Here is a 16,942-nt window from a genome sequence, read left to right on the forward strand (position 1 = left end):
TCTGCATAGGCTGCGTGTCACCATGACTTGGAAGCTCATTTCCTCCAGAGCTGGTGATCCAAAAAGACTGGACCACAGTCTCCACTTTTTGAGTGTCAGAGAATTTACATATGTATGCTAAAACCACCACAGGTATAAAAAGGTGTTTGAATTCTATGCATTCATTCATTCAACTTTATGTATTCCTTCATTCTACAGATATCTATTGAACACCTATTAGGTGCTAAGCATTTTTATGGGTACCAAACAAGGTCTTTCAAAGAGAGGCCTGAAAGATGAGGGTAGGGTAAGAATTTCCAGCAGCTCTGCACCAGCTGAGTGTACTCCTCACCCCCATTCTCCCCTTAACTTCTGTTACTGGCCATTCCACTTGGTAGTCACTCAGTCTCTGGACTAAAAGTTTCTCAACTATAAAATGATGAATTTCCTTCAAACAGTAACATTTTCATCTAGGAAAATAGGGCAGTTTTTAAAGAATCATTGAGATACAGTTAATAAGCTTAACAATCTAGTAATGAAAGTAAGAACAAATAAAATAAAAATGAGTAGTTTACAGAGATATTAATGAACACGCTATTAGAAGTTTTTACGATCAGTTTCTACTCTTGTGACATTTTGAAGAATATGATTTGGCTTATGCTTGATCTATGAAATTATCTAAGGTATATCTTTAGCTGGGTGATAATATATTATAATGAATTGTAATTTTCTATATTACCATATGGCTAAGAAATCTTCGAAATTTTCTTTTTTTTAAGACCTGGAAAAATTCTTTTCAAGATGCATTCTTACATTGGCTTTTGCCCACATTCAGTAATTTCTTACCATTCTCTTACTATCTTGACTCAGGCTTAGTACAGAATTCCTCAAGTGAAATATGAGGGGGACCCAGAAAAACCTGGAATTATCTTTTTGTAGTACAGGCTTCCCCCAATAGGTAAGTGTTCTAGGAACCCATAGACAACAGTGTACCAGCTAGCAGTGTTGTTTCTGAGAAGCTGCATTTTGTTTTAATGAATTTTTTTGGAGGTTCTTTCAGTGTGTTTGCCCATTTCATGATGGGTGATTTACAAGTACACCTGTCCACATCACCTTAAGTGTCCAGCAATTTTTAACCAAAAACAGCATGTCCCTCATGCCTCACCCTCTCTATTCACCCCATCTTGCCTGAGCAACATTTTTTTTTCCAGATGAAAATTGTACTCAAAAGGAAACATTCTGCCTATATGGAAGAGGTGAAACAAAAAACAGCAGAAGCACTAACAGACATCAAAATTGACGAGTTCAAAAATGGTTTTAAGCAGTGGAAAAAGCATCCCAATAGGTATATTCCATTTGATGGTGACTGAGGTTTAAACATGTAAGACTAAATATACAATTTTTAATAAATAAATTCTGGTTTTTTGGGGGTTCCCCCTCGTATGTATCTGCAGCAAAGACCCTCATACTTTCCTAAAAGCATTACATCTTTTGAGAGACTGAGAAAATGGAGCAAGAAGTGAGGTAAAAAGAACATTAAAGAACATTTCATTTTCTCTAGATCTGCCATCTTGATTTCATTTAGACCTCCAAGTTGCTCTCAGATCTGTGTGCTTGAGCCAGAATATATCTTCTTCACGGTATTGTCAGTCTTTAGTGTTCTGGTAGCATTTTACTCATGCTTCTCTTTTGGCAACTGTAATATGTCTTGGGCTATAGATGATCCTATATAGAGGTATTCTGTGAATTCTGTCATATTTTCTGCTCTCCAGGGCAGTAATAATATTAAATTCATGTTTGTTACTTTCAGAATGCCTAGTCTAGTGCCTTGGTAAAAAATTTTAGAACCGATCTGGTGTCATAAAAACAACTATTCAGAATGAATAGTACCATTGACTCTTATATTGAGATAAAAGTAATTTTATATGATCAATTTTTCAAGTCATTCAGGTGAGGAATCTTCCTTTTGTAAAGGATAGATAAAATTATATATGCTAACAAAATTAAGATTGAAAGTTAAGATTCTTTAAAATTAGTGTTAATGACAGTCCATAGGGTTTTGATCCTTGTTCAAAACATTGATGTTAAGCCATTCATTATTTTTCATGTTGACAATATTTGTCTCTGTGTAGATTCTTGGAAATTACATTCAGATATTGATAAATTTACTTGTTTTAAAGATGTCCCCAAAGCTTCAATAAACCTACAGCTGATAGGTACATATCTAAATTAACTTATGCTCATTCCATTTGCCAAGATAATCCAATTATCAAAAGAAAATTTCACCAATGGCTAAAACTTGATTACTAGTTTATAGTTATATTTGTGATATAAGTAGGAAAATTTTTGTAATATTTTGTTTTTGAATTCTTTAAAACACATGATTTCTAAATTTGAAAAAATTATTAAACTGTTTAATAAATCTGAAAACTATTATCAATGACTAATAAATAATACAGACTGGATCCACTTCTAACATTCCTAATTACAAAGTTGACTGTAAATATATGAATACTAAATTACATTTTTAAATACCAAAATGATATTAATATTTGTAACTTTCACTTCTCATCCAGATTATTACAAAAACCTTCTTTCCTCTCTTTTGAACTATAGTCTGGCCACTTTCGAATTCATCCTCTCCATTCCTGGTAAAGTAATATCTTTAAAGTGCAAGTATGTCTATGTCAAACCCTGTTTAAACCCCAAGGCTTTCAGAATAAAATGTAAATGCCTTAGCAAGGCAGACAGGCACTGATCCCTGCCTATTTCAGCCTCCTTGCCCCACTAACAATGAATTATTTGCCAGTCCCCATATGTCCTGTGTTTTCTCATCTTATGGTGCTTCCTGTCTTTGAAAAGTCTTTTCTACTTCTGTGTCTAACTTCAGTGTCTTCCAACTGTCTCTCCCAATGACTTCCTTCACATATAATTTCTTATCCAATTGAGTTCTGTGTCCTTCATCTATGTTCTCTTGATTTCTAACACATAATTTAAAAACAAATTATGTATGTACTCACTGAACTGTAATGCAGTTAGCTCTTGTTCATCTCAGCCTCTGGACTGTGAGTTCTAACAACAGGAATCTTGTTTTTTATCTCTCAGTCACTAAAGTTGAACACGTTGCCTAGCAGTGAAACGTCACCATACGTACACCATGACTATGGTACTCCCTACTATAATAATTCATAATTTCCTGTGGACGGGGTTATGTACAAAATATTTAATAACCAGTTGTTAGAGGCACCTATTGGTCACACTAGAACTACTGTAACAATTGGTGATGCTGCATACATTGCACCTACCAAGTATCAGCAATGGATATATTTGACTTTTTTAATAAGAAAAATATATTTTTCATACTTACACTCAACCAGACTATTGTGGAAAAGCATAGAGACATAATATATTGAGAGCACCTGGATGATGTACGGAGAGGTCAGTAATGTTGTGTTGTTAAACTATTTATGTGTGAGGATAAATACCTTCTTATAAAGTTTACAGGGGTGTTAAAATGCTGCTTTGTTCTGTCCTAATTATCCAGAGGCATGTTTCACATTCTCCAGTGGGCTCTGTCTTGTTAAGTGGTAGTAAGTTAAGAAAGAATAATTCCCACATCTGTAGGACCTGTAGTAAATCTTTATGGCCTTACTTCACGCATTTTGTAACAGTCAGCAGGTCCTTCTCTGTGAGAAGGGCAGTAGTAGACAATCAGGATCTCGGTTAGAGTGTGCCATGTTGTCTTGGCTCAAGTTTCGATGTCTTTTATGTACACTCCGGCAAATACTGCAGAAGGTGATTAACGCGCTGCGTCCACTCTTGTCTCCTACCACCCCAGAGCAAGGCATCTGTTATCACCAGAGTTAACTTTCTAAAATGCAAATGTGTCTATGGTACTCTCTACCTAAAACCATGCACCTTTTCTCATCTATAACAAACTTCTTAAGGCAATTTCAAAAAAGGTTCTTTAAAAAAAAACACATTCTTGAGCTTCACATTCCATAAGGGCAAGGTGGTAGGGTGGCACCTAGGCATTCTTAACAGTTTCTCCAAGAGATTCTGTCACACAGCCAGACTGAGGACAATTCATCTACAGGATGGAGTCCAACTCTATTACAAGGGAAGAGGATTACGGTTCACTTATTAACTGTGACACTTTGGACAAATTACATAAGTATTTGAATCTCAGTTGCCTCAGTTTGAATGGGGATAATAATACCAATGTTACAGCACTATTCTAAGTATTGTAGATAGTATTAAGTTATTAATCATCCAAACCAAGACACTACTAATAATTATCCAGGATTCTATGCATAAATTTGGGCTGTCCCAGACAAACCAGGACATGTGGTCACTATAATTTGAAGAGATATATTTAAAGCATTTCTCACAGTGGCTAACAGCAGAAGCTCAATAAATCATTTTCATTTTTATTATTCTTCATATTTGTTCCCCTACTATGCTGCAGGCCCCGGCACACCAACATGATGGCACAAGGCACACAAAAATAGTATTCATGGCACACTCTAACCGAGATCCTGATTGTCTACTACTGCCCTTCTCATTATGCACTTGATATTTTCCCCTCGATTTTTTTTTTTTTGAGTTGGAGTCTCACTCTGTTGCCCAGACTGGAGTGCAGTGGCCGCTCCCAGCCACCGCAGCCGCGACCTGCTGGGCTCTGGCGATCCTTCCGCCTCAGCCTTCCAAGTAGCCGGAATTACAGGCATGCGCTACCACGCCCGACTGATTTTTTGATTTATTGTATTAATGAGGTCTTGCTGCCCAGGCGGGTCTCGAACCCGCGGGCTCAGGCAATCCACTCACCTCAGCCTCCCAAAGGCATGGGATTACAGGCTGAGCCACCGAGCCCGGCTCCCCTCGAGATTTTTTAATAAGCCTTGCTATTTCTTCCCCTTTTTCCCTTCAACACTTGCAGGTCCCAGGATAAAGAAAGCAAGAGAGGCCCACTTAAAATATATTTTTTAAAATTAGGAGCTATATTTCAAGCTAACAAGTATCTCCTATCTTGAGAAATATTTCATGATAGATCCAAATGTAGACTTCTTGGAATCCTTGGAGTTCCTTACAGGACTGTGGTGAGGTGAGCACCAGTCCTGGGGGCTTGAAGCCACTCCAATTCTCTTCCTATTCCTGGCTCCACCCACACCCCAAGAGCATCTCATGTAAGGGTGTGGACACCCCAACCTGCACATGTCCAAGCTCTGTCTGTCTCCTGCTTCTACCCTCCCTAGCAGACAACTTGAAGGGTGTGCCATTATATTCCTGTTCCTACTGTAACTAATTACTACAAAACCGTGCTTAAAGAAAACACATTTATTCTCTTATAGTTTGGGAAATTAGTTTTACAGGGTTAAAACCAAGGTATTGTATTGTGGTTTCCTTCTGAAGGCTGTAGATGAGAATTCTGTTCCTTGCCTTTTCCAGCTTCTAGAGCTACATTCTTGGATCATGAACCCTTTCTCCATCTCTAAAGCCAGTAGCATAGCATGTCTCTTCTCTTTGACTTCTGACTCCCTCTTGTGTTTACATAGAGCCGACTTGGCTAATCCAGGATCATATCCCATCTCAAGTTCTTTAACTTAATCATATCTACGAAGTTCCTTTTGCTGAATGAGATAATAGTTACAGCTTCCAGAGGTTAGGATGTGGACTCTGTGGGGCCATTGTTCAGTCTTTCAAAGGGTGTGCATACCAGTGGACACTTGAGAGGATGAATCCAAAGGAGAAGTGTGAATGAGCACTGGAACTGTATTTGGGAACACTTAGGCAGGGAATCTGGGTAGCCCAGTGCCTGGTACATAGTCTTGAAATCAGGGAGCTATGGGTTCATAGTGGGCATGTCCCCTTGGCCTTCAGGATTCCCTGATCAGCCGGAGAAGATCCCTCTAAACCTCAGGACCCAGCGTGGGACCCTTCTGAAGCAGGGACCTAAGGATGGTATTTATCCTTTCCCTGCTGATCTGGCCACCTCTATTTCTTTCCCAGACCCAGCAAGAGTCCTTCAGGGAAAAGCATGTTAGCAAATTGTTTTACTCTGTTAAAAGCTCCTTTTCTCTTATTTTCATCCCTTGCCTTCTACTTGTCATGAAAGAGCCACTTTCCACACCCACTCACTGTTTTTAACCAACCTCACTGGCTTTCCCTTCCTTTGAATCTCTAATTCTCTCCTTCCGCCACCTCTTCAGTGTTCTTAAAATACACAAGATTTCACCTGCTTGGTGTATTTTTTTTTAAATATGCTATCCAGTTAGCAAGTTATTCCTGAATCCTACAACATTGTTAATTCATTCCCCTTCTACAGTTTTTTTTTAGTTCTAAATTTTCCTCCACCATTTGAAGCCTGTAGATTTTCTTTTATAATGTGATTTGAAAGTACTTTACTTGCTCTGCTTGTACATTCTGTGTTGGTATTTTGCTGGCTCTTAGCCATTTTGAAAAATAATTCCACACTTACACAGTGTTTATAAAAGAATTTCATTTCAAAAAAGAATTTTTAAACTGTTTTTCTTTTTTATGTTTTTTAAAAAATCTCTGTTTTTAAAAAAATCTCTGAACACTCATCTGTGTTTTTACTTATTCTCATGAATGTATGGAAAGATTAGGGAAATCATGTATGGTTAAGACTGACAGTTTTGAGACTTGATGAATTATTTCACAGGTTTTCTTTTTTAAATAAGGTTTGTGGGGTTTTTCCCCCTTAATGAGGTATACATAAGTATCTAATGAAAATAAAATTTGCCAATCTAAATTTAATTTTAAACTCATGTGATGCAATTTCAGTGATTTTTAAAATCTCTGACTACATAATGTTATATTATCGCAGTGTGTACTCCGTGAGAGTGCATGTGTCTGTCTGATTTATTAGTGTATCTCAATGATAGTCCAGCTACCAGTGGCTGGATTTTACTAAATCACTGAATAAATAAATGTGAGAATTAATTACATGGCTTCAAAATGGCTTAAAAAATAATATAAAGATGTCCAATATAAATCATGCCCTCTCAACCCAAACGTTGAAATACAGAATTTCAAAGTCTTAATCAAACTGCCTCTCTCCTAGCCCATTCTGCTATGAGTAATAATTTATACCACCAAGGGTGTTAGATAAACTGTGTATATTCAAGACAACCATGATCTGTTTAGTTTACAAATTGATAAATACAGAAGATATTATATAGATATTATTTTATAGAGATGCTATATATAGTAAGAATTCTATATATTATAGAATTATATAGATATTGAGATACCAAACATACTGAAGATATTAAGATATATTTAGTTTAACACAGTGTTAGGTGATGAGAAAGATGAATCTCTGGTCCTAAAATGAAGACAGAATATGAGGAAAACTTTCTTCTCATTCCTTTAGGAGTTGTGTGTGGGACTTGATTCACTGCAATTTTGTCTAGTTTTACAATGGTAAATATATGTGTCATTTCTTTAATATAAAGGTATGTTATATAGAGTCACCGTTTCAAAGGTTTACTTCATAGCGATCTTTCTACTTGTACAACACAAAATTTCCTGGTTTAAATTTTTACAAATGACTGAAGATGTATTTTTTTATTGTTTGTCCCCAGAATGGCTTTACTCCTTTATACATGGCTGCCCAAGAAAACCACACTGATGTTGTAAAATATTTGCTTGAAAATGGAGCTAATCAGAGCACTGCTACAGAGGTAAGACCGTCAATCTTTGGGTCAATTTTGAGTCTCAAGTTTTGTGGGTTTTTTTCTTTAATGTCCATATTTTTATATCAGACCACAAAGGGTCTCCATTACTTTATCTAAGTTAGGAATGTTCAGGTGACGATTTCAATCTACAACAGTGGCTGCAGATGACTCAGGCTTGTGCCACAGTTCCGTATGTTTATGCCTTCATTTCAAATTCATACCAATTTATTCTTACATGAAACCATGCTTCCATCAATTTGCCATATTCTAGATTTTGGGAGCTTTATACCATCCTAAAATTAGATTACGGTAAATTCTACCCTTCTCATTTCATCAATATTTTGTCTTTATTAATATCCAATACCATTCCTTATAGGAACAACTTTTGCCTATAAATAATTCATAAATATTTGTGTTAGCACAATTTCTCAAGGCGTATAAATATGCTAAAAAAGCCACATATATTGAAGCATACATGATTGTGTGACTAATTATGGCAATGACTGAATAGAACGTTCAAAATCAATCTAGTTTTGAAGAGTTCAGGACATCTGAACATAAGAATTGTGTGGGCAGGGACCCTGAGAACATCACTTTTTTTTCCTAAGCATGTCCTCCTAGTAAGAACTTGCTTTGTATTGTACTTCTCGTTTTTGATTAGGCAGATTAAGGAGCAAGTCCAATAATATCCAGAATAGTGATTCTTAAATGACATTCCAGAAGCTGTGAACTTGGAGGAAATGCCTCGGGGGGCCGCTGGAAAACTGGGAGTGGGTGACACTGGAGAGGGGAGGAGCAGAGCTCCACTGAGACATATTCTTCCTCATCTCTTTCAATCAGAGTATGCAGACTTTGTTTTTCCTTTTCATATTTTGTGGCTCCACTGGTAAATTTTTTAAATCCCTGGCCTGAGGTAAAGCATGACTGTTAGATGCTTGTAACCCAGAAGCCATTTTGATCATTTGTAATGTCTAATATGACTTCCCTCTGGACAATTAAGTCTTTAAGTGAAATAAACATGAACTCTCTTCTATGTGGCACTGGAAGAAGAGGTCATTAAAATCTATTAAATCCTTTTCTAGTCCCTTTGGGAGAACACTTTTTAATGGAGCCAATTGCAGTAACTTTCTGACAGCCTATTCTCATTAGTTAACAAAAATTCCAAGAAATCATTATTAATGAAACCATGTTTCCTGCTTATGACTGGAAAATGCAACTGCTCAGTATGAAATGATTTCAAGTTTTCTATTCAACACACACAGATTTTACACTCTTGCCACATGGGTACAGTGTGATTTTTATGACCGGGGCCTTTTTTTCCTGAGGCACTAATGAGTAGCATGTGGATATCTTTAGGCAAAGCTTGGGTAACAATATGAGATTGTATCTTTGCATGAGGACCTCTGAGAAATATAACAAAATAAGATTCTATATTGTTTTATTTTGTGTTCTTGAAGGCAGGACCATTTATCAGATTATGCTTTACACTAAAGTTCTTCTACTCACCAAATAGACTTAATGTTTCTAGTGTGTGATTTAGGAAAACTCAGCTCACTGGCATTCCCAGCTGTCTCTCAGCTTCTGGCTCCTTCAGTCTAGACCGCTATAGCGTTTCTGTCTGGTTCCAAAAATACCCCTTTATGTATGTTGCATTGATAGAGGCCATGTTATACTGTGATCTTCAGAAAATTTAAAACCTCTCTGATTTTCACACAGAAATGTGGCTTTTGAAAATGAATCATGTGGGGTTTTAAATACTAGCTTAGATATTATATATCCATTATTTGTTTCATTAAAAAATTACTTAAATAACAAATTAATTTTTCATGGTTTTCTATATTTATACATATATATGTATGTATGTATGTATGTATATGTATATATATATATACACATATACATATAAATATATACACATATACATATAAATATATATATATATATATATATATAAACTTACTTGATTAAACCCTCACTGCCATCCTAATGGTCATCAAGAAATACATATATGGATAAACCTTTACATGTTCCCATTTAGAGTATCATTCTGTTATAAAATAATGTTTTTCAGGGCTATATTGTTGCTTGCCATTTGATACCCTATCTGCGTTGTATCAGTAATACCTTCTACAATTTCATATTCACGTGTGAAGTCACTTTGGTTTCTTTTGCCCTTGCTAGCTCTGGCACGGCACCCTGTCTTATCTCTCTCCTTTCTCTAATAAACTTTATTTGAAAACTTAAAAAAAAAAAAAAAGGCACCTATCCTGAACTGGTTGTTAGCTCTAATTTGCAAAAATTAATTATTAATGAAGACATTATGACCACTTTAAAACTTGGATAATTGTGAGATTATTCAATATGGCAATGAAACTCATGTTTTTTTTTTTTTCATTAATCAGTATTTTTTAGAAACTCATGTTTTAAAGAAAAATATTTAAGGTAAAATTTCCTATGATTACAGCAATTAGCATTTGTTAAATGAATGATAAAAACGAAGTTACTGAACTTTAATTTGGATTTCCTTTTCATAGAGCTAGCTGAGGTACCTGAACAAATCATTCCAGGTATTTAGCCTTCTCCCTTGAAGGATAGATTAGAATGAAATCCATGTGGTAGAGGTTCAAGTTTACATTCTTTAAGGCAGGGGTCCCCAAACCCCAGGCCTGTTAGGATCTGGGCTGTACAGCTGTAGGTGAGTGGCTGGTGAGTGGATCTCTGTCTTCTATCGGATCAGTGGCAGCATTAGGTTTTCACAGGAACATGTAACACTATTGTGAACTGCACATAAGAGGGATCTAGGTTACATGCTCCTTATGAAAATCTTGTCTAGTGATCTCCCTACCCTCACCCATGGAACAATTGCCTTCCACAAAACCAGTCCCTGATGCCAAAAAAGGCTGGGGACCACTGTCCTAAAGGGAGTTCTCTGTCCCTCCAGTACCATTTTTATACAATATTTCTCTCCTCTCTTCCTTCTTAAATGTTACCAAAATTGAAGGCTAAAAACTTTTTAATGAGGTTCTATTTTGTGGGTAAATATTTCATTTCAAAGACAAAAATTAAGTTCATATTCTTTTAATATAAACTATGACAGTGCTGCAGCAGGTAATATTTAAATATGTATATAATGAGTCTATGCATTTCTTGTTCACAGAGCATTTAATTTGTGCCAAAGTTCTAAATTCACGCTGTTTTTCACCTTAAGATGCTACATGCTTTACTCTTTCATTCTGTTAAGAAATGTGTTATATTTGAAATTCAGTTCTTATTAGAAAATAAAATGCAATTCTGATTGTTGTTGGCACTATTTGATACAATGTACCTGAATTAAAGCCTCAAAAAGTTTGCAGTTATCTTTTTACAAATTATTATTGAAAAAAAATGAGTAGGTAGATTGTGGGAAATCACCATTGTCTCCAGAATGCAGTCTTTAAATCTACCATATATTGTCCTCTTCTCTCTGTGAATAGAAACTTCTAACTCTGACACTTATTTTCAAACTTTTGTGGATTAAGGTTTTTTGTTGTTGGTGGTACATGGGTAGAGTCCAGAATATATATATTTTATATGTATTTGTCACCTTTCTAAAAACTGAATCCTTGTTTCTGGAGAAAAAAATATGGTTTCCAAGTTTCCTAGCATGGCTATCTACTCCTACGATTCCTCCAACTTTGCATTATCTATGCAGTGTTTTTAAGCGCTCTCTCTTTAAGTTTAGAATTTAAAAGCTGATTTTTTGACATTACCTAGCACACTAACTTTATATCTAAATAATAAAAATTTGACTATTAAAAGCAAAATTAATAAACTAGCCTAATTTGCCAAAGAGTTTTAAATCATATTATTTACCAAACTTCCAAAATTGAATTAGCAATAGACCATTTCATCCTCAGTGGCTATCAGTTTTCCTAACCAATTCAGAGATGTTTATTAACTTGCATAGTCTGATTACCATGCTTTTGGATCCCAGTCAGACTTGGTCTTCATTTTTTCTGTTCTTCCCACTCTTCTGCTTTATATAAGCAGGCATTACTTCGGGTTGGTTCTCACTGTTATTTTCCAGTTGTAAACATGCATTTTAGCACTTCCCGCATATCTGTATGCTTTGTTAGGGAATGAGGATGTTTTTCAAAATGTTTAGAATTGAAATCAGGTAAGCAATTTGATTAAACTAACCCACAGTACGGCAAATGACTGGTTATAATCTGCTTCTGATCTTCACAGTAGTATTTTATTCTTTGCTTGTCAGTCTCAATCACTGATTTAAAAATCAGAGGCACCATTGCTTAGAGTTGAATCCCAAGCATCCAAAAATGAATGAAAGACTCTTTTTTTCTATTTTACCAGGATGGCTTTACCCCTCTAGCTGTAGCACTCCAGCAAGGACACAACCAGGCTGTGGCGATCCTCTTGGAGAACGACACCAAAGGGAAAGTGAGGCTGCCGGCCCTGCATATTGCAGCTAGGAAAGATGACACCAAATCTGCTGCACTCTTGCTCCAGAACGATCACAATGCTGACGTACAATCTAAGGTAAAAGCAGAACACATCGGTGAAAAGGAACTCTCCGGCTGCCAGATTCCTAGGGGATGATCCAGGAGTAGACAATGGTGATAATGCAGAATTACTTCTGGTCATGAAAAGAGATAAATTACTTTCAGAGGTATTTCAGCAAGAAGGGGATTGTCTATTGGGCACAGTAACAAAGCAAATTAAGTGCAAGATAATTTTCTTTACAAGAGCAAGTTTAGCTTTTTAGCAAAAAGCTTCTTTATTCTGTTTACAGTCCTAAATAATAGAAACAGAATTAGAAAGATAAAATTGTATTGTGTAGTGTTTGGGGATGTCTTTTTTTTCAGGGAATGCATTTTGGCATGTTGGAACAGTATACCCAGTTGCAGTGAGCACAGTGACTATTGCCTTAATTTCATATTGTGTAATATCTTCCCTCTTTTTCCCACACAACACTGCTTCAGATGATGGTGAATAGAACAACTGAGGTACAGTATTGTGGTTATGCCAAAATTTACCTTGTCTTTATTTATTTTTAGCCTTTGTATAATTGGAATAAATGCTCACTAATTCATACTAATTATTAGAAATTTTATTAATGGGAAATTCATTTGGAAATTTCTCCCATAATTAAGGCAAATCGATCATTCAGAAATATTTAATGCAACATACATTTGAAGCACTATTTTTATCAGTGAAGCTAAATAGTTTGTTAGATTAAAGCATGAAATGAAAACTTCTTAATATATATTTTAATGAGTGAGCTTTACTCTTAAGCTTTTGCCAAAAAGAGATATGATATTATTTTCTTAATGAGATATCTCAGGTTGAAAGTCTTGGGAAGTGAAAATTAAGAAGGCTTTTCTGCCACTGTGTTTTGTCTTTTTATCTAATTGCAGTTGCCCTTTTTTCGGTAACCACATTGTATATAATCAATAATGATATCACACATATCAATAGCAAAGTAGTTGCTTTTTCCTGTAAGTCTTAAAATACTTGTCACAGAATCATATATCTTCCACATACCAAAATAAGTCACATCAATCAATAAGAACATTAAGTTCAGAAGTCTTTCAGTATGGGGTGTGTGTGTGTGTGTGTGTGTGTGTGTGTGTGTGTGTGTGTGTGTGTTTGTATGTTTGTAGTAGCTCCTTCTTGACCATTGCCACAGAGAGACAGTAACAAACATTGTTGATAGTACATTTTAAAAGTTAACTTATACTCAAAGGCAAGTGATTATTTATGTAGATTGAGTTTCACTTTGCTGAGGGAATTTTTTTGGACTAAGATCTCATTTGATCACTGGGTTGTGAACTTTTGAGCATTCTCACCTAGTATTTACTGAGAGTAATGTATTTCTAAAACTATTATCTGGTTTATTAACACATTCATTTACCTATTGGGACATCAATATACTTGAATTATTTGTGTTTTCTCTTTTGTTCCATATCTGTGCGTGGAGCCAATCAGAGAAAAAAACAAACAAACAAACCTAGAGACAAAAAACAAAACAAAACAAAAAACCAACTGCTTGGTGAAATTGTTTAAGACTAGAACCATACAAATCAATATCTTAATTACTGATTTCAATACCTTTTATTTCTTAGAGCTTTTTTGGTGATTGTTTAAGATGCATCTTTGAAAGCAATATTGGCTCTAACATTGTGGTGAAAACAGCAGATTGGGTAGAATTGTACTGAATTTTATACACATATTTGAAGACAATTGAGTAGAAAGAAGAAAACCCCCTCCATCGATAATCCTATAGAAAAGGGGAACTCTGCCTCCTCTCTCTCCGTTAAAGTGGGAGGTGGGGGAGAAGGGGTCCCTCAGAAAGGACTGATATCAACCTAGTGCTGATCAAAGATTTTCAGCTTGAGGAGTCATCCTGGATGGGTCAGTGAGGCTGTGTCAAACAATAAATGATTTTTGCAAATGAGAAAAATGACGTTACTACATTTAAATAATTTTAAAATGATTTATCGGCAGTTAATATTTTTTCTGAAACTAAATAGTTAGTTGAATAATAGATACACATTCAGGATATGTCTGGGTAACAGGAAACATCAAGTTAAAAATGACAAAACTAGCCGGGCTTGGTGGCTCAGCTTGTAATCCCGCGCTTTGGGAGGCTGAGGTGAGTGGATTGCCTAAACCTGCGGGTTCGAAACCTGCCAGGGCAACTTGGCAATAACTCATCTCTAAAATAAATAAAAAATTAGCTGGGCGTGGTAGTGCGTGCCTGTATTTCCAGCTACTTGGAAGGCTGAGGCGGAAGGATCGCCAGAGCCCAGCAGGTCGAGGCTGTGGTGGCCGGGAGCGGCCATTGCCCTCCAGTCTGGACGACGGAGTGAGACTACAACTCGAAAAAAAAAAAAAAAAAAAAAAAGACAAAACTTCAGTCAATTGTTTGTTTCCTAAAAATATAAAAATTTGACATTTTCTAAAATAGCAACTAGTTTGTAGATTGATTTTCCCCTCCACTTTGACATGAATACTGGCATGATATAGGTGCCAAATAAAAATATCTTGACGACAGCTGTAGGATTTGGATTGTCAGTTACTATTCTTATTTTGTATCTTACTTTTCTAAGTCAGAAATTATTTACAACCAATGTTAATGATAGCACAGAGAAATTGTGATTAAAGTATGTGAATGCTTGTTGAGAGCATTTTTACAAAGTCGCCAAAGTGTTTATATCAAGTCAATAGAAAAACAATGGTTGTGATTTAGAAAGTATTTTTTAAGAATGATACAGTCCACATTAGTTCATTTTTACTAAACGAGAACAATACAAAGTAGGTTCAAAACTGCAGGATACGATAGCCAATCAGTAGTCTCTGTTTTATAATATTTTACTGAGTAATGAAATTATGGAGTGTAAGAACAATTATTCAGATAATACATCTTTGTGTAATTGTATAGGAAGAGTTAATATACTTCTATTGTGAAAATGGCAAACATTTCCAACAAAATTGCTATCAGAAAGAAAGGAAAGGAAATATAAGTTTCTTCATTTGAAATTTTCAGACTTATTTTTTAAACATTCTGAGAGTAAACAGTTTTAATGCCCATATAATTGATTTACCTGGTTGATTGAATTACATTTTATTTTATTGATAAAATTTGGTTTAACATTAAAAATTAGAATAAGCTGAACTGTTTATTTTATATTCATATTGATGCCAAATGTATTGTTTAATTTTTGTTTTTAAATTCTTTTGTCATAACAACATAGTCTGATTAAACTATTGCAAAAGAGGATAGAAATAATCATGACAGTCAAATGATAGGGAATGAATTCTATATACTTCGTAATAATTTTTCAACATATTTTTATAGTTCCAAAGATATAGTGCCAACCAATGCTGTTTTTAAAAATAGCAACAACAAAAATACTGGTTTTGAATTCTTCTCAGAAAAAAACATTTTTTATTCATAATTATGTTAATTCTTGCTTAATCAACTCAAGAAACAGTTTTGTAAAAACAACAAATCTCACAAATATACAAATAGTTAAGGTAATTAAAAATAATGTTGCCAATAAATGTAGGATATTTATTTACCTCTCTATGTATTTAGCTATTTACTACTTTGTAACACTAAGAATTAATGTCTTATTAAAAACTTTAAAGCATTTATTGTTGTTCATATATCAGATAGTTACCATGTGACTTTATTCACTAATCCAGTGACTACTGTAACATATAAGGGTGGAAGACTTTAAATTGACTGTTATTTCTTTGTCTTCCATAGAGTGGTTTTACCCCTTTGCACATAGCCGCACACTATGGAAATGTCAATGTGGCAACGCTTCTTCTGAATCGGGGAGCTGCTGTAGACTTCACAGCCAGGGTATGGGTTAAAATCATTTCTAGATAACATTAAATGAGTATTTTAGGAAAGTAAAACACCATTTATTTTTCCTTACCTGGACCTGGGCTGGAGATATTAGATTTTCCACTGTTTTCTTTAAATCTCAAGAAGTCATCACGACCCAAGTGGAAAATAAGAGTTTTATAAATTCACATGCACTAATCATTTGCTGTAGTTAAGAAGGACATTGATTCTGACATCAGTATGAACAGTTATATTTACTGATTATGCCATGAATCTTGAATGAACTTCAAGTCAATAAATAATTAAACTGTTAAAAGTTAATTACAAAATATATAGTAGCATATCTTACAGTGATTGTAGGACTCACATTTTGATAGGGAATTGTTTTTATTGAATCGATAATTTGCTCATATGAAGTCTCACTAAAATACATTAAAAGTTATCACATTGCTTTATGTTTAAGTGTATACTTTTATTGGAAAGAATTCACTTACATGATAATTATGTAATTCAGTATCCTTAATTTGAGTCAGTTAATGCAAAATTTGATTATTAAAAATTATGACTTACAAAAACTCAGATATTCTTATCATAATTCTGACATATGATAGTCAATAAAATAAATATAATTTTTATGCATAGTGTTTTTGTCCTTAGAAGTCTTCTGCACTGAAACTATGTTCTACTATTTTCAAGCTATTTTTTAATTGAATTTCTGAAAGATGTTTTTAAGAATTATTTTTCCACTGTGTATTGATGAGTATATTTGTTTCTATTTTTAAACATAGGAAGGTTTAAGATTCCAGACTCTTTAAGTACATGACTGTTATGGAAAGACTTTTCACTAGGGCTCGATCTTAGGTAGAATTTAAATTTGTGGTTCTACTATGCAAAAGTGCCCCCTTTG

The 16,942-nt window shown here is 34.9% G+C and overlaps 1 protein-coding gene across 1 annotated transcript in view; it reads left to right on the forward strand.

Annotated features, from left to right (window-relative positions):
* Window positions 1–16,942, forward strand: part of LOC103258979 (ankyrin-2-like) — a gene marked incomplete at its 3' end in the record, with an annotated part of 156,273 nt that overhangs the window by 90,768 nt on the left and 48,563 nt on the right. Inside the window, exons 5-8 of the mRNA XM_021711646.1 lie at window positions 7,587–7,685; window positions 12,030–12,215; window positions 12,659–12,682; window positions 15,952–16,050. Coding sequence (XP_021567321.1) covers window positions 7,587–7,685; window positions 12,030–12,215; window positions 12,659–12,682; window positions 15,952–16,050 — 408 coding nt within the window. The remainder of the gene's footprint in view (window positions 1–7,586; window positions 7,686–12,029; window positions 12,216–12,658; window positions 12,683–15,951; window positions 16,051–16,942) is intronic.

The sequence above is a fragment of the Carlito syrichta genome, unplaced genomic scaffold, assembly GCF_000164805.1.
Source record: "Carlito syrichta isolate Samal-C Ts95f unplaced genomic scaffold, Tarsius_syrichta-2.0.1 Scaffold302430, whole genome shotgun sequence".
Classification (NCBI taxonomy): domain Eukaryota; kingdom Metazoa; phylum Chordata; class Mammalia; order Primates; family Tarsiidae; genus Carlito; species Carlito syrichta.